The 19,135-nt window shown below is 35.4% G+C and overlaps 2 protein-coding genes across 6 annotated transcripts in view; one reads left to right on the top strand and one right to left on the bottom strand.

Annotated features, from left to right (window-relative positions):
• Positions 1–15,061, top strand: part of DNAI7 (dynein axonemal intermediate chain 7) — a 76,461-nt gene extending 61,400 nt beyond the window's left edge. For 4 of the 5 annotated variants that reach the window (XM_036889541.2, XM_036889543.2, XM_036889540.2 and 1 more), the window contains 6 exons: positions 2,146–2,306; positions 8,088–8,244; positions 10,950–11,164; positions 12,270–12,437; positions 13,835–13,948; positions 14,671–15,061. In XM_036889541.2, the coding sequence (XP_036745436.2) occupies positions 2,146–2,306; positions 8,088–8,244; positions 10,950–11,164; positions 12,270–12,437; positions 13,835–13,948; positions 14,671–14,949 (1,094 nt within the window). In that variant the 3' untranslated portion in view covers positions 14,950–15,061. The remainder of the gene's footprint in view (positions 1–2,145; positions 2,307–8,087; positions 8,245–10,949; positions 11,165–12,269; positions 12,438–13,834; positions 13,949–14,670) is intronic. The other variant, XM_057491741.1, reaches the window with a different exon arrangement.
• A 74-nt stretch (positions 15,062–15,135) lies between these two features.
• IRAG2 (inositol 1,4,5-triphosphate receptor associated 2) overlaps positions 15,136–19,135 on the bottom strand; it is an 80,754-nt gene continuing 76,754 nt past the window's right edge. The window contains 5 exon segments of the mRNA XM_057491290.1: positions 15,136–15,610; positions 16,303–16,410; positions 18,142–18,243; positions 18,515–18,564; positions 18,679–18,741. Coding sequence (XP_057347273.1) covers positions 15,367–15,610; positions 16,303–16,410; positions 18,142–18,243; positions 18,515–18,564; positions 18,679–18,741 — 567 coding nt within the window. The 3' untranslated portion in view covers positions 15,136–15,366.

The raw sequence follows: 19,135 nt of genomic DNA, 5'->3' as shown, positions 1-19,135 counted from the left end.
GTACCTGTAAAATTCCATCCAATAATGGAACTATTTAAATCCATATCGATAGGCAGGTTATTTCTAATTTCTTATTATAATGTTGTAATGATTATTCACAAGCACACATATGCAATCAGAAATTTCTCAACACTTTTGTATTTCAGGCTTATCCTGGAATATAGCAATTGGATAGTTTTAAAATGTCAAAAGAGTGATATCTAATTTATAAATTTTTTGTTTGAGATTTATGTCCACCTTCCCATTAACTTTGTTGTTATACTTCTTTCCCAGTAAACTTCTAAGGAATATATTTTCTATATATTTCTTAGCATCTTTAACATATTTTTCATGTCTACTTCATCACTTTTTTCAGCATACTTTTGTTTCAACAGGCAACTAGGTTTATATCTTTAGAATTTTTCTATAATGCTTCTGATGTAATTTTCCTGTTAGAAATATAATATTATAGTCAATTCATGAATTTCTGAACTTCTGTCAGTAATGCCAACGTTTTCTACTTGGTAATCCCCAAATAATATATATCATAATGTCTAAATTTGGACACAATATTCTTTCTCACTTTCTTTTCAGGTAAACGAATAGTAAAATAGATATATTTGAAAAATTATTAGTCTGCATTTTAGTAAACATACACAAGGAAAAAAGGGCAATTGCTTACCTGGAATTTTGTGTGGATATTTCCATTATTTTCAGTGCCTGATATCCATGGGTTAAATGTGCTTCTTTTAACAGGGGAGGAAAATTGTAATGATAAATAAAAGACTAACAGTTCCTGTGTTTTTTACTATGTGTCTGGCACCAGTTCTAATTTCTTTATCTGTATTAACTCACAACTCTCCCAAATTCTAAGATAGATAGTATATCCATTTTAATATCCATATTATAACCATTGGGTAGAAGAAGTAGGAACTAAGAATAAAGATTAATTAGTATATCTTGCTTAAAGTCACCCAGCTAGGAAAGGGTGGAACCTGTACGTGCTCTGGTTTTCCTTTCTTATCCATTACATTCTCTTGTGATAATTTTCGTGAAGGGTGGGAATGGTCCTAGTAATATGTGACTTCAGATAAATCTCCAGATTGTGCACTGAGAATGAAAGGAGCATAGAATGTCTCAATTAAATTTCTAGACACAAGAGATTATCCAATCCAGTTTTCTTTCACTTTTAAGCCTCCATCCCTGTTTTTCAATGAACTGGGCCTATTTTTGTTGAAAAAATAATTAGACTTAATTTCATATATGGATCAATTTTTTCACCACTTCAGATTTTTAGCCACATAATGTCCAATTTTAAGAAATTAACTTGGCAGTCATGAAATTTTCTGTTAACCATTTTTTTGATCTTTTATAATGAAGGATAGCATAATATGCCACTTTGGCATAAGGATTATTTGAACTGAAAGCAATTGAGAAGGTGCAGATGCAAGAAAATCTCCATACCCTCCCCCTATTTGCCTAAAAGCAGGACATGTATTTTCAAAGGTGCCTCCATCCTCTTGCTATCAGGAAGGACAAAGTTTAATTCCCAGAGACAACTTTAGACCATATCAGCCTGGGGAGGGCACCAGGGTAATTTACATAACAAAATTTGCCAAATAGCCTTTATCTCCCTCCTTCGAAGCCTAAAACTGCTTTTCTTTGTCCTATTATTTCTCCACATATTTATTGTTCTTTGTTAAAGATGCTATATAAGCTGGAGTTCTAAACCACCTTTTTGAGTTACTCATTCTTCCCTGGGTATCTCCCATGTATACATGACATATACATGTTACTAAACTAATGTTTTTTTCTAGTTAATCTATGTCTTATCACAGGGATCTCAGCCAAGAACTCAAAGGATAAGGGGGAATTATTTTCCTCCCCTACAGTAAAATAGTTTTTAAGTTATTTGAAAATGCTTATTGTATACATGCTTATTATTTACAAATTCCTAAAATGTTGAAATATATATGGAGCCCTCCCTGCAGCCATGCCTAGTACAATTTTCAAGACTAGCTTTATGAACAGTTTTGAACTAATCACTTTTTGAAAATTTTTAGTAGCTAAATAAAAAGTTCCTGTATCAGTTCTTCATTTCCTTCCTAAGAAAATACAAAAATGTTATGACCTATTTAGAAACTGATGTAATCTGATTAATTTTAGCACAGTTGTTGCTGATAGAGAATGTTCCTGAAAAGCCATATTACTTTGAAGACAATGAGGTTGATTTATACCAATTCTCAACCCTGGGCGGAGTGTACCACTTGGATATTTTGGTGCTTCCTCCACAGTGTAAACCAATGAAGGGCTGGATGATTGTGGAAGTAGGTTGACTCTTGAATCAAAATGTTTGAGTAAACTAATTTCTCATATTTTATCCCAAATGATCTACTATCTAATGAACTTTAATCTTATTGAGCAAGAACAAAGGAAAGTAATTTTGAACTGTCTTGAATTGCTAATATTTTAATCTAGTACTACAGGGAAAAAAAAATCTAAAATATGTATCTTAAAACTAGAATTCATAATGTTAACTTGTTAACTTGTAGCATTATGTTTAGATTGTACCAGTTTGGCCTTAATAATGATAGCCAAGTTCAGAGGCTGACAGACCTTTTCCTGTAAAGGGCGAAATAGGAGATATTTTCAGCTTTATGGGCCATACCGCTCTCTTGTCACTCCTCAATTCTGCCATTGTAATGCCATTCTAAAATAGCCATATGTAAGCAAATGGGCGTGGCTATGTTCTAGTTAAACTTTATTTACAAAAATCAGTGGTGGGCCAGATTTTCCAGGGACCATAGTTATGGACTCAGGTTAGATCTGTGGTTCCCAGCATGTGGTTCCTTGACCAGAAGCATCAGTATCACCTGGGAATTTGCTAGATATGCAAATTCATGGACACCCTTTAATCTTACTGAATTAGAAATCCTGGGGGTGAGCTCAGCAGTCTGTTTTAGCAAAATACTCCCTAATGTTTGAGAACCACTGTCTGCATCCCTCATAAAGTATGTTTGATGGACCAACAGCATTGGCATCACTTGGGAACTTGTCAGAAATGCAGAATTCGGGGCTTCACCTCAGATCTGCTTAACAAGACCCTCAAGTGGTTCATATGCACACTGAAGTCTGAGGAGCACCGATCCAGGTGGTGCACAGACCACACTGAGTAGTAAGGATACTAATGATAGCAGGCAGGCCGTCTTTCAAGGCGTTTCCCACTCCTGTTTCAGTTAAGTAGTAACACTGGGCACTAGTACTGACTTGGTCTATTTTAACTTTACCTCATGAGCTTGCATCCCAAGTGTACTGTTATGTTGTCAGAGCCCCTTCCTCCTTCCTTCCTCGCTCTCCTCCCCCTCATGTTCTTGTCTTCCTCCTCCCCCCATCCCTCTCCTCTAACACATCCTGTAGATACATCGCCACATACTTCTCACGCACAGTCCTACCCATTAAGGACCTTGGTGCACTCTTATTAGAATTAGAATTAGGTATTAGAGCAGTATTTCTCAACCTTTTTTTCCCTCATCATCCCTCTAAGGACCATTTGTAGACATTTTTTTTCTTCTAAGTTTACCCACCATGAAATTTTAATATGATAGCTATACTGTGTATCTGTGTTTGTGCTGTATGTATATCTGTGCTTTATACATAAAAGAATATGGTATTTTTCACAACCCCTCACTCAACTATTTTTTACTCTTTTGGGGGTGATATTGCCATTCCTTCCCCCTTCTCCCTATAAATGATAATGCATTTATTAGAGCAAACCTGGGGAAGGTAATCTGGACTGTGGCCACCCTGAAGAATCTATCTGATTCAACTTTCCCTACCTCGGGGATATTTGAAGGACACAAGGGAGTCCAAGAAAGACATTTTGTGAAAGGCCTTCAAAACTCTTTCTTCATAGGAAGATCCCAGCCTGAGCTGGAGTTTTCCAGGATTCATTTAAAGATTTGTTATTTTTGAATTTTATCAGGGTTCTGTACCACCACTCCACGATCTCTCCATTTGAGCCTGAAGTGTCCTCCTTCACACGTATTTTACTCTCCTACAGAAAGGAGGCCTTCCAATCTTTCAAGTCTCTTTTCAATAGTCTCCCATTTCCTCTAGAATGTCCCTGACTTTTCCTCTCTATTCTGTAACATTAAAAAATTTTTTCCCCTTCCCTAGATCTTTCTCTGCTACAGTCAGATAATGGAAAAATCTCCCTTATATTAGAAATAGCTATTAGCTTAATTTACTTTTTCTTCTTCCAACTATAATGAGATGTAATTGACATATAAGATTGTGTTAAGTTTAAGGTGTAAAATGTGATGATTTTTTAAATTGAAGTATAGTTCATGTACAATCTTAACATTAGTTTTAAGTATACAACACAGTGGTTCAACATTTATCCATATTATTAAATCCTCACCCCCATTAGTGCAATTACTGTCAACATAGGAAGATGTTACAGAATCTTTGGCTATATTTTCCATGCTGTACTACCATCCCTGTGACCAACTTATATAGTGATGGAGAATTTTTATTTCCTTCTATCCCTTTCATCCTCTCCACCCACCTACCCCAACCCCTTCCCCATGGTAATCACTAGTCATTTCTCAGTGTCTCTGAATCTACTGTTCTTATGTTCATTTTGTTTTGTTTTGTTTTTATATTCCACAAATAAGTAAAGTCATGTGGTATTTATCTTTGTCTGGCTTATTTCACTTAGCATAATACTCTCTAGGTCCATCCATGTTATCACAACTGACAGATTTTCTTTCTTTTTTATGACTGAATAATATCCCATTGTGTATATATACCACATCTTCTTTATCTCTTCATCTATTACTGGACTTTGGTTGATTCCATATCTTGGCTATTGTACATAATGCAGCAATAAACATAAGGGTGCATATATCTTTTTGAATCAGGGATTTTGTTTTCTTTGGGTAAATTCCAACAAGTGGAATTACTGGGTCATATGGTATTTCTATTTTTAGTTTTCTAAGGAACTTCCATACTGCTTTCCACAGTGACTGCACCAATCGACACTGCTACCAACAGTGTAGGTGGGGTACCTTTTCTCCACATCCTCGCCAACACTTGTTATTTCTTGTCTTTTGGATAGCAGGCATTCTAATGGTGTGAGGTGATACCTTGGTTTTGATTTGCATTTCCCTGATGATTAATGATTAGGAGCATCTTTTCATATGCCTGTTGGCCATCTGTATTTCTTTGGAAAAATGTTCAGGTCCCCCACCCATTTTTTAATTGGGTTGTTTTTTTGGTCTTGAGGCTTATGGGTTCTTCATATATTTTGGATGTTAACCCCTTATTGGATAAATCATTTACAAATATATTCTCCTATACTATGTTACCTTTTGTTCTGTTGATGGTATCCTTTTCTGTACATATGGTTTTTTATTTGACATAGTCCCACTTGTTCATTTTTATTGTTTCCCTTGCTTGAGGAGATGTGTCCAGGAAAAAATTGCTCATGCTTATGTTCAAGAGATTTTTGCCTATGTTTTTTCCTAAGAGTTTTATAGTTTCATTTCTTACATTTAAGTTTTTGATCCATTTAGTTTACTTTTGTGTATAGAGTTAGACAGTAATGCACTTTCATTCTCTTGCATGTAGCTGTCCAATTTTCCAAACACCAGATATTGAAGAGACTCTCTTTTCCCCACTGTATGTTCATAGCTCTTTTATCATATATTAATTGACCATCTATGTGTGGGTTTATGTCTGTGTTCTCTATTCTATTCATTGACCTATGGGTCTGTGCTTTTGCCAGTACAATAATGTTTTGACTGTAGCTTTGTAGTACAGCTTGAAGTCAGGGAGTATAATACCCAGGCTTTGTTCTTTCTTAGGATTTCTTTGGCTATTCAGGGTCTTTTGTGGTTTCATATGAATTTAAGGATTATTTGCTCTAGCTCATTGAAAAATGCCATTGGTATTTTGATGGGGATAGCATTGAATCTGTAAATTGCTTTGGGCAGGATGGCCATTTTGAAAGTATAAATTCTTTCTATCCATGAACATGGGATAGATTTCCCTTTATTTGTGTCATCTTTAATTTGTCTTATGTCATCTTTAATTTGTCTTATGATTGTCTTATAGTTTTCAGAGTACAGGTCTTTCATCTCCTTGGTTAGGTGACTGCAGTGTTATATTGTAGCTCAGTGACTGTGCTTCTAAGAATGACTGTAGTTAAAATTAACTTTGGAAATTCTGAGTTTTTTAATCTAAATCTATTATTCTTATCAGCAGATTCTACTCATTGTTTAAAAGTAGGTTGTGGATTACTTTTTCAATAACTGAATGTGACTCAAACTCTGCTGTTAATATTTTTAGGGTTTAAAAAGGAAAGGTAACGGGAATGAAATGTCTCAGTAAGTAGGGACTGGACTTGATGGCATGTTCATTATGGAAACAAATACATGCAGAAACCACTATTATACATTACATACTTCTGAAACAAAGTGTTTGAAAATTTGATGTTTTACATATTTAGGTGCTCTTATGTTGGGTCATAGATATCTATAATGGTTGTATCCTCTTGTTGGATTGATCCCTTTATCATTATGTAGTGTCCTTCTTTGTTTCCTGTTGCTTGCTTTGCTTTGAAGTCCATTTTGTCTAAGTATTGTTACTTCTGCTCTTTTTCTACTATTTGCATATCTTTTTCCATCCCTTCACTTCAGTCTATGTATGTTTTTAGGTCTGAAATGAGTCTTTTGTAGGCAGCATATAGATGGGCCTTATTTATTTACCCATTCTGCCACCCTGTGTCTTTTGTTTGGTGCATTGAATTCATTTACTTTAAGGCAAGTATTGATAAGTATATACTTATTGCCATTTTATTGTTTTCTGATTGTTGTTGCAGTCCCTCTGTTCCTTTCTTCCTCTCGTAGACTTTGTTTTTTGATGGTTTTCTTTAGTGTTGTGATTGGATTTCTTTTTTAAATATTATTTGTGTATCTGTTATAGGCTTTAGGTTTGTGGTTACCATAAGGTTCATAGATACTTTCCAAACTATATAATAGTCCATATTAAGTTGATGATAGCTCTATTTCAAACACAGTCTAAAAGTACTTCTTTTTTATTCTTCATCCTCCCTACTTTATGTATTAGATATCATAACCTGCATTTTAAAAAATTCCTTGACTGATTTTTGTGTAGTTGGTTTTACTACTTTTGCTTTGTTTTAATTTCATACTTGCTTGATAAGTAATCGGTGTACTACCTTTACTGTGGGTATATTTTAACTGGTGAAAACTCTTTAGGCTTAAGAAAATTTCCATCTACAGAAGTCTCTTTAACATATCCTGTAATACCAGTTTAGCAGTGGTGAATTTCTTCAACCTTCATTTTATCTGGGAAATGTTTAATCTCTCCTTCAAATCTGAATGATAATCTTGCTGGATAGAGGATTCTTGGTTGAAGGTTCTTCTGTTCCAATACACTCAATATTTCATGCCATTCCCTCTGGCCTGTAAAGTTTCTGCTGAGAAATCTGCTGATACACTGATGAGCTTTCCCTTATAAGTATTTTGTCTGCTTTCCTACCCTCTCCTTATCCTTGATCTTTGTCATTTTAATGATTATGTGTCTTGGTCTTGTACAATGTGATGATTTTTAATTTATGTTCATCAGTTCATTTCTACACTTTTCAAAAGGTCGCTTATACTTGTTTCTCTCTTCCCCTACACACCCTAACCAAAGTATTAGAACATAGAGTTTGGGGTCCTGTAAATCTGTTTTTTGAGTTGTGGTGCCTCCATTAAGGCATTTTGTAATCTTTGACAAATACCTGATTTCTCTAAGTCCTAATTATTTTCTCTATTAATTATATGCCTTGTAGAATTACTTGATGAGTAAATCTCATCATAGAATCTGGCCCATACAGGAATTCCATAATTACATTCAAATTTAGTAATTGTTTTTGCTCAGTCATTATTTTAATTTTGTTGTGACATTTTGTTAGTCAATCTATAGTTAAATGGGACCAAACTGCAGGGCTTATTAGAAATAACAATACATCTTATTCAGCAATACTTGTATCTTTGTTGTAGCTTCTAACTTAGTGTTGTTTTGGACATTTTTAAAAGATACTCAAGGAAGGATTACAGAAATATACCTATCCTCCAGAAACTACCGAAGAGTATGACACAGAGAATGCCTTCCCACCCATAGAGGTCACTCTTGAGGTTCAGAAGAATGTAATCTTTTTCGAGGATCCTAAGGTTGCAAGGTGGGATGCTGAAGGTACAGTACTTTGATAATTATGTAATGAAAATAGCTATAATAATATAAATCCTTAAATCAAAAAAAAAATGCAGTGTAAACTGAGATTCTAATCTTACATATGTCGATGCCAATTGTAGGGTCTTTGTTTTGTTTGCTCTTGAGGGAAAGGAATAGGAATTACACTTTAATAGTTTATTGAATTATATAACTATTCGTTTCTAAAGTATTCATATCTGCCATAATGTCTGAACTTTATGGTTATATAATTATATTTTAAAAAGTAAGGAAATGAACAAAAGTATCAAGATAGAACAGCACATAAAAAAAACTAGTAAAAAGGCTATTCTCTTCTAAAATGACCAAATAATTCAGATTGGGATGATTAAAATTTGATTGTTTTAATGTTAATGATTTATAAATTGCAAATCTTATTAAAGTTAAGTTTTGGGCATGGGGAGTGGGAAAATGGGAAACCTGAAGAGGATGAAAAATAGTTACTGTATGCCTCTTTATAACTTTTGATTGTTGAACCATTGGAAAACATTGCTTACTCAAAATGTTAAATATCAACAAAATAAGAACAAAAAATACAAGCTAATGATTCACCAATCATTAACAAATACCCCATTTTGGGTTGACTGGCTGAACTTTGAAAGGTCTTGGTTTTATGAATTAATGTATGCATCTTTTTGAGGCTCCTAGATGAGAGCTGCACAGTAGCTGTGTTTTTAATGTGAATTAATTTACCGCCACCTTGGAACAGTTAAGATCACTGAGGCATAAAGGTATTACTCTATTTATTCTTTGTGGAGGCAGAAAATCTAGGAATACCAGAAAGGGTAAATATTTTATAGTTTAAACTTTTTTATGATAGGTACAATAGACCACATTTTTTCTTGTACAGACATAATCACAAGGTATTCATATTTGAAAAATAGTTTGTGTTAAAAACAGTATTTTCTATCAATACATTAAACTATAAAATATATCAAAATGAGCAATTAGGTAATTTCTTCCTTTAATGTTGCTTCAGAAGTTTCACTTCTACTTTCTTTTAAGGGTAATGTTCTTGAATATTTACTTATCGCACTAAGAATTATTCACATTAAATTAGAATTAGAGAAGGTAAGTTATCCCGACCTAGGGAAATTTGTGTACATTTGGCTCTAACTGCAGTAAGTGGCAGTTACTGACAACTCCAGTACTTCCTAAACAATGGGGACATTTTTTGCCAGGAAATACTAGAAATGTGGAGAATTTATTTATAAGCAATACTTCATTTTTACCTTTATACCGTGAAATAATTTTGTTAATGTAAAAAGCCAACAGAGGAATTACAAATAGCTTAGTTTGTCAGTATAATTATATTTTTTATATTTAAGGGTCAAAAATAGTCCATGGAACCCTCCATAGGAAAAGAGGAGAAAACCAAGTAGAAATGGAGAGGGCATCCTAGGGAGAGAATGATTCATTCAGTTGTTCCATAATTAGGTCAAACCATAAGAAATACAGAGATAAATGAGACATCCTTCCTTCCTCTGGGAGTTTTCAAAGTTGTAGAATTAGAAAACAAAGAAAATCGTAACACAACAGAGGAGGGTGCTAGTGGATCAAAGTGCTGCAGAGCAGAAGAGTGGGTCTGTCTGGAGAGTCCAGGCAGGCTTCTCATAGGACGGAATATTGAACAGGGCCTTAAGAAACTAAGAGAACATTCACGTGCAATTCTTTGTGTGGTCATGTATTTTCATTTCTCTCACCTGTATATGTAGGAGTGGAATTGCCGGGTTAACTGGTAAATTTAACTTTTTAAGAAACAAGAAACTGTTTTTCAAAGTACCTGTGTCATTTTACAGGCCTACCAGCAATATGTGAAATTTACCATTTCTCCACATCCTTGCTAACACTTGTTATCTGTCTTTTTTGATCATGGCCATTCTAGTGGGTGTAAAGTGGTATCTTGTGGTTTTAATTTGTATTTCCCTAGTGAACAATAATGTTGAGCATCTTTTTGATGGATTTATTATCCTTTCACATATATTCTTTGGTGAGATGTTTATTCAAATCTTTTGCCTATTTTTACATTTGGTTGTGTTTTATTGAAAGTGATACAAGAGACCACCTATTATAGGATTGTATTTATGTGAAGAGTGCAGAAAAGACAAATCTTTGGAGATGGGAAGTGTTTTAACACTTGCCTGATGCTGGAGGCGGGAATGGGAATAACGATAAAATGGACATATGGGATCTTACTGGGAGAATAATAATCTAAAACCGGATTGTGATGATGGTTGTACAACTGGGTGAATTACTCAAAATAATTAAATTGTATTCTTAGGACAAATGAACCTTAAAGTTGTTTTAAAAGAAAGGTGAGAGGATGAAGGAAGAGTAGGAAGGAAGAGCTGCATGTTCAGAGGCTCAGAGGCATATGATGTGGGGGAAGGAAAAAAAAGTGTGGCTAAAAACAGGCGTGAGAAGCGGCAAGGGATGCAGCCAGGAACGTGCGTCAGAACTGCTTTCTGGAGGTCCTGCATACCATGCTGAGTTTGGACTTGACCCAGTGGATGGGAAGTAACTCCTAGCAAAGCTGGCTTTTTGTTGAGATTCTATTCTAAATGTAAAAAATCAGTTTATATACTTTGCAGTTATTTGGGTGATTTCATTCATCTTAGTTTTGTGTAGGAAAAAATGAAGCTAATATAATTTTCTTCCTTATTTTAAAGGTAAACATTGGAAAACTGATGGCATCAGCAGTGTATCTTACAAATCCGAAGAAAGGCTTATAACATTCAGCCTGGAGACTTTTGGCCCTGTTACCCTGCTTCAAGAGACTCATATTAACATGCCATTCCAGTCGTGGGAACTAACACCACTTGATGGAAGCAAAGTACTGCTGATAGTGACTACAGTGTTTACTGAGCTGCAAATACAAATTAAGGTAAACTGCTGTTATACAGCAAGTCATATCAAAGAGGTAAACCTTTGTAAGAGTGTGCCAAAGCAGTCACTGATGATTTACATATTGAAACGTCTTTTATAAACACATTTAAAATAGACCTTGAACTATAATTTCTAAGGGAAATATTAATTGGACAGGTAATTGGACGTGTAATAAATGAAGCATATATTTGTACCCTAAAGTTATTACCAGGAATAGACCAATTACTGAAGGTAGAAGGCTGGTTGCATTGTAACTTTTGAGAGAGTTTTGATCCACTCTGAATAGGCTTTCTGATTTTTATCACTCAGCTATTTGAAATCCTCTTTGAGGTTGGTCCCTGCAGGAGCCTGTGTTGTTCATCAGTCCGACATTTCCTAGCCTGGAAGTTAGACAAAAGTAGACCAGGGGTTGCCTGCAGCTGAAGGTGGGAACAGAGATTAACTGTAAATGGACATAAGGGATTTTACAGGGGGGATGAAAATGTGCTAAAACTGATTTATGCTGACTGTTGTATCACTCAGTTACAAAAACCATCTTTGGATTGTTCACTTGAAATGGGCGAATTTTGTATGTAAAAAATACATCACTGAAGTTGTTTGAAAATAGAAAGCCTGAAATTCCCTAGGAATGTAGCTGGAAGACTAGAATATCATCAAAATTTGCTTTTAAAACCAGATAAGGGATGTGAATTCTTACACCTTCAAACTGCCATTTTGCAAACTTTAAAAGTGGATAATTTTGCATTAAATCTCATGTGTATAAAATAATTATCCTTCAAAATTAAAATATGATTGCTCTCAAACAGCTATTGTAATTCAGTGAACACATGTAGTATTCTTAGATCAAAACTTGTAAAATGGGAGAAGACCCGAAGATCCTTTAGTCCAATCCCTTGATTGTTTAAACAAAGTCCAAAACGAGTTTGGGTAAACTGTTCAAGGTAACATGGAGACTTTGGATCAGGCCTAATACATGTGTCTCCTGCATTCTTTTTAGTATAGAATGACAAAGGACTAAAAAAATAGTATAAGGAATATTAAGGCTGGAACTGGAATGATATTAATAATTTAACTTATAAAAGCTTTTTTCTTACCGAAATTAGGAAAACCTTTGCATGTTAGCTTCAATCAAACTAAATGACAAAAAGCATTCCTCTATTTTAGAAGGGAAATGGATGACTCCCATTTCTTTCATTATTGCTTTGAAAGAAGCTGGACTGAATATCTTCCCTACTGGACACTCTCATTTTTATGTTGTCATAAACCACAAGGTAAGAATGAATGAATCTTTCCAAATTGAATATAATGGACATTTAGAATGTTAGCAAGTATTAAATTTTATATAAATCTTAAGATACCATCGGTATTCTATATTCATTTATACACACAAAATTATAGTTAGAAAGGAAGAAGTGGCAAGGCCAGAAATCCAGGGTTCTCTCAGGTTTAATAATCTTCTCCAAGAAAGTAAGCACGCCTGTAGTGTGATCTTCACAGTGACACATGGAGCATATGCACAGCTGGTCAGCTTAGTGCAACGGTAGCCTAAGCAACTCCCCATTTTATATATTTTCTTTATTCTTCCAGACTGAGATTTCTTAAAAAAAGTAAATGACTGTAGTTTCGCAAACATAGTAAGTCAGGTGAAATCAAACACATAAAAGGACCATTTGTATACAAAACCCACTCCCTTGTGTTTATTGGCAGAGCCTCCCTGTCTGCATGAGACTGTAGCTAAATGAAATCCTTGCATGTTAAACTGTGAGCTCCTTGAGGACAGGATCTGTTTTTTAATCAACTTTGATTCTTCTAGCATCTAGCATGTTCCTAGAATACAATAGACATTTAGTAAACATTTATGATATATGAAGACAGAGGAGCTTCTAATAGTGGCAGGTGTTTGGGCAGGGGAGCTCTGTACTCAAGAACAAAGTTAGAGTATACCAGAAAATGACAAAAAGGTAGGCATTTATATAACACTTGAAAATATCAAATGTGTACTTACATGCATAGGTTTTAGTAAATTCATTGCCAGTTAGTTTACAAATGCTGAATGTAGTGTGCTATTTATCTTTCCAAAATATTCAAGAACTTTTTCTGAACACCTATACTCAAGGCATTATTTTAGATGCTTAGGATACATTAGTGAATAAAAGAAAGACCCCTGCCGAGCTTACATTCTAGTGAGGGAGGCAAAAATAATAAAATGATCTCATATGTTGAAAGGTGTTAGATCGGGAATCATGGGGTTAGAGCAGCATACAATATTAATTAGGGTGTTGGGGGCTCAACCTGAAGGTGGGGAATTTAACCCAGTGGTTATGTCGTGAGGCAGCTTCCAGGCCGAAAGAACAGCTGGAGCAAGAGCCCTTAGAAGGTGGCCTGGTGTGTCTGGGGACTAGAGGTAATGGGGGCCTGGAGCTGAGAGAGTAAGGGGAGAACAGGAGATAAGGTCGGACAGATAATGGGGAGTGGGGGCAGGTCCGATCAGAGGCCCTTGCAGCTAATTGTGAGAACTTCGGATTCTACTCTGAGAGCAAGGAAAAGCCATCGCCCCATTCAGAAAGAGGGTTCATAGAACCCAACATCTTAAATGGAACATCTGTGTTGAGGAGAGTGGCTTGTTGAGAGGCTCTATGATCAATTCTTTTTGTTTTTACATTGGCAGGTTCCTCTGGTAGAAATGAAAGCTTATCGACAAATGGCGCTGTTAAGCCCTGCTTTTGCATTTAGTTGGAGCAGATGGAATACGCTGTGTGATTCCGAACATGTTATAATCAAGGTATAGCACGCAGAAACCCATAAAACTACTTTGTCTTCCAGAAGATAAGGCACTCAGAAGCTAAATGGACGTAGACCATGGTTGCATTTCTTTGAAAGTTTCAAAATGGAGTTTTGACAATTAAAAAAATGTTTTAAAAGCATAAAACCAAACTGTAAAGGTTATACCTTCATTGTTCATCATATCATAAGCTCTTGACTTTAGGCTAGAATCTTTATATCTCTTTACATAATTCAAGAACAAATGGGAGCCTTTAACCTGAATGGGTCTGTGGTTCACAAACTTTCTCCTCTGACGGGTAGGCCTCCAGCTGATTGTTCTGGAACATTTACTGCTGCCTGATAATAAAGAAGGTGTCCTCTGTGACTGAATGAGCCGCTGTATTTGTTTGCTTTGCTCCCACTAGAATATAAGCTGCTTGAGGACAGGGTTTCATTACTGCAGTTGTTATTAATACGTGGTTTTTTGTTTTGTTATATCCCCAACACCTAGAAAGTACTTGGCACATGATAGCCACTCAATAAACATTTGTTGAGTTAATGCCTTTTGATAAGTTCCATAAACACCAGGATATAAAGTTTCATGGTTTAAAACATAGGACATTAAGAATGTCCCTTTTAACGTGAGCAATTTTAAGGATTGAGTGGAGCCCTTAAAATACTTTACTGCCAAGATACCTAGCAGAAGAGGAACTATTGACAGATTTCTCTAATTTTCTTTAGGTGAGGGAACACCTTACTAAGGAAGAACCTATTCAGAACCCTGATTGGGATCTTTTAATGTTCAGTGGTGAGAGAGCACGAAGGCTCAGGATTGACGAGTACAGTGAGGCGTTCTCTGAAGCCCTTAAAGAGGATTCCGAGTTTCATTCTACATTATATCACATGGTTAAGGATTTTGCTTCTGAAGAAGCAATGGAGAAAATAAGGAATTCCAACTGCCAGTTGACTGACTCTGTATGCCACATGCTATTCTCCACTAGATTGCTCAGCTATTCTTAAACTTTATTCAGCATGAAAAACCAAGCAACTTGGAGAAAAATGAGGTAATTCTTCAACAAAATGTAATGATTGAATATACTTCAAATAGGCTATTAAAATGATCTAATCAGCATTTTATGCTCATTTTTTTAAAAGTATGGTTTTATTTTCCCTATGAATACTTGGTTTACTGAGACTTTCACTATACAAGATTTAGATCTTTATTTCAGTAAATTTCAACAAACAATATCTCCTCATTAAAAGATCACAGGCAGGCTTCCTCCCCATCATATCTTAGTGGGGAGGTAAGAAATATAGTCCTTCTGTGAACCTCTGGCTCCATGCTATCATTTCCCATCTAAAAGTTACTCATTTACAAAAAGTTCAGATACTGAAATGCTAAAAAAAAAAAAATACACACGTTAGGATGTGCGGTAGTCACACTGGTGGTGGCCCGTTGTGTCGGAGTCTGGTAAATGGCCACAAGATATGTTCCAGAGACCTCCAGGAGTCGCCTTCTTGAGTGGGAGCAGCGTCCACAGACTTCTGGAAAAACCGGCCTGTGAGGAAGCTCACCAAAGCTGCGAACAGCACGACGAATGCAATGGAAAGCCAGAGCGCCCTGTTGGCCTTTCCGATGGAAGTCTTGAGATTTGTTGCCCAGGAAGCTATTGTGTCATAACTATAAGGAAAACACAAATTCAGAATTTGGTAATCACAATAATCTGTTAGAACACTCCTTTTGCCAACAAAGTACTGTGGATCTGCCGTCCGTACCACAAACCCTGCCTTCTAAGGAGCCACGTACTGTGACCTGTCATCTTGGCTTGGCCACAGTCTGCCCTCAGAATGGAAGAAATGATGTGATTCAGGCATTATTTGAGTATTTAGTTTCATTCTTTCAATCAGGCAAAGCAGCTTATATATGTTTGTACTATATATGCATATGTATATGTGTGACTTCTGGATGTTTCTACAGCTTAAGTAACAGCATCACATAAGTCTTTGAGAATAGTGTCAGATACTGTACTAAGCCTTTCACATGTGATAATTCATTTAACCATGACAATGAAATAATGACATAGGTAGTGTTTTCATCTCTATTCTGTAGATAAAGAAATTGATGTTCAAAAATGGGCGACCTTTCCTGGGCCATCTGGCTCCAGGGTTGAATTCCTAATACCATGGACACTACCATGTCTTATGACTCACAGGTTCAGGGATGATTCCTGTAGCCATAGAAAGCTCATTATTCATCTTAAATTTAACAATTTGACAGGCCTTTCCATAAACTAATTTAATTAATACTCTTAACCCTACATTATCTTTCCTCCTTCAACCAAAATGGTATCAGTTAGCAAGCAGACAACTTACACTGCAGAGACATCCCATTTTGACGGATTGTTTCTCTTTTCAGAAAGACTTGGCTTTCTTGTCCTTTCTACTATTTCTTCTTCAGGTGGTTCTGAGTCCTCCTTAGTTCTGTAAATAAGTATTGCTTTTAAATATTTGAAACTATGGATAATGTGCTTTAATTTATAAAATATTGCTACCCTTTTCTGTAATTTTAGAAACATTTGATAAATTTCAAATTCTAAGAGATCACCAAATTTAACCATTTCTAGGGATTTGATTTTAAAAAGTAACTTTCTGTATTTAGAGAACTGTTTGTTGCAGAAAGTTGGGGTACTAGTGAAGGAACAATTAAAAAGGGGGAAATGTACAAAAACCATGTAAAAGCCAACTCGCACCACTTGTAATAAAACAATATTATTTCCTTCTCTGCATATATGCATGTGAGAGCACACTTTAAAAAACAAATGTGGATGACATATTCTTTCTCTCTGTAATTTTTGTAGTAAAATTTCTCACTCTTCCACCACAGTTTTTAATATCCCGTATTAACAATTGACTTTCCAGTGTCACCCAAGGACCTAGGAGACAGCATTTCATTGTTTCTCTGCTAAACTGGAATAACATCAATGGCATTTCTTCTTTCTCTAAAAATCTTAATTTTAAATCTAGCTAAAAAAAAACCTTAGTATTCAATGACCTGGGAAATAGCAATTGGACTGACTGTATTTTAAATAAAGTCATGCTAAAGAGGGGATCCTTTACCTGAAAAAAACTTGTTTTATTATCATGTTCATTGGGGAATTCCTAGTTGGATTTGAATTTTGAAATCCCAACACTCATAATGGCCTCACAATTGTCAAAGAGAACAAAGTTGTTTTTTGGAATTTTTCAGTTGAACAGCTAGTTTTTAAAGGACACAAAACCCAAAGCCATAATTCTTATAAGATTCTCAAGGTTTCGGTCTTTGGTTTGCAAAGACTTCTCAGTAGAAATCATATCATAATCACAAAAAGCAAAAAAATAGGTTATAAGCTTTTGGAGGAAACCCTTGATTTTTTTTAAACCCAGTTCAGAAAATATCATGTTAACTCCAAATCTGAAAAAGTTTTCAATTTATGCTCTCAGGATTTTTTTTTTTAATACTTTGAGAGTAGACACTATACTATGTCTTCCTCATCCTTATATCCCTTAGGATTCAGCGTAGTGTCTCATGTAGCAGGCATGCAATGAACATGTATAGAATGAACAGAACATCATCGCATTAGAATCTCTACAGATGAGGACACTGAGGCCAGATGGGTGCAAGCAATGTGTCCAGTACCTCCCAGGAACTGATAGACAGCATTTCTTCATATCCTTCCTTTTTTGCCCTGTACCTTTCACTCTAGAAGTTTATTTTGTTAAGAGAAATGTTTAACTTGCTTAGAGTTTTGTTTCTTTTACTCTTCATTTACATAAAGGGATGACATATATATATATATATATAAAATGCAAACATACTCTATTTGTGCCTATGTGTTATACATTTATTCACATAGTTTTTAAAAAAAAATCTAAGTAGATGGACACTTTACTTTTATGGCTCCTTAATGACCTTCCCCCATGATGACTAGATAGCTATATGGGACAAAAATTATCTTCACAAGTCTGACAAATTTCAAGGTGTTTTCTAACTGAAGATCACAGAAATTGCAGTTCTAAGTGCTATAAGAGTGAATGTATTCACAAATAACATTTATATAGTGCTTTACAGTTTATAAAAGACTTAACAAATATTGACCTCATTGAATAAATGTGATCCCCACTGCTTATTCAACAGCTCACATCAGGTTAATAAACACACCAAGCTTCACCTACTTTAGTTCACATTTTTCTTCTTCAGCATCTGCCCAGGAATAGCTGCTAATAAATCGATGTAATGAGGGACGGTGTTCACTCTGCTTTGACCCCAAAATACGCCTAAATAAAGATGATTATAGCCACTTGTCAAATCAAATAACATCTGTAGCCATTATTTTATTTCCTACTACCTAAATCAACTCAAAAATGATATGTTCTGATTTTTTCATTGGGATGTTCACATATTTCATAATAAACCATTTCATGATCATATTCCAATTTTTATAATTAGTCTGCACATAATGCTACTAGACCACTTATTTTCAAACATTTACTTTAGCCCAATTATAAAATAGTAAGGTTACCCAGGAGCAACCATAAAACTACTTACCAACTGCTTGATCTCCTACTGAAACGGTCGTTATTTTCCATCCCAGCCACCTTTAAAGTTCAGATGGTAAAGAAACAATAAAATATGAACTTAGTGAAGTTTATATTATTTGGCATATGAAAAGGAATGTGCTTTTGACTGAGACCATGTAGGAATTTGCTTACCATTCCTGCATTTCCAATATTTCTGGGCAAAGAGGCAATGGTCACTCTTCGAAGAGAAGGTGGCTACCCGAGGGGAAGAAATGCACATTTAGGAAAAAACTGTCTTGGCGATTTGATGCCCAGAACTCGGGAAGCCATCTCAGGCCATATGACGTAAGCAAAGGGCCGGGGGTGAGGCAGCAGCAAGGGAGGAGTTTCCAGGGCCCTGCGGATTTTGTGAAACTGCCCCACCCTGGACTGCTTATTTCTAACTTAGGTTTCACACGAGAGAGAAACTATCATTATACTGGCCTCCTTCTTGCTGGTGGTGAACTTAAGTGATACACAAATACAGCAAGAAGTATAAAGGCATACATATATAAACATAAATATGCACACATGCATATGTACATACAAAACAATGTAAATTAAAATCACTGTTCTATGATTTACATGTAAAGCCATCTTGCTTTCAAAT

This window comes from Manis pentadactyla, chromosome 14, assembly GCF_030020395.1.
Source record: "Manis pentadactyla isolate mManPen7 chromosome 14, mManPen7.hap1, whole genome shotgun sequence".
Classification (NCBI taxonomy): Eukaryota; Metazoa; Chordata; class Mammalia; order Pholidota; family Manidae; genus Manis; species Manis pentadactyla.
This window is presented reverse-complemented; position numbering and strand designations above follow the sequence as displayed.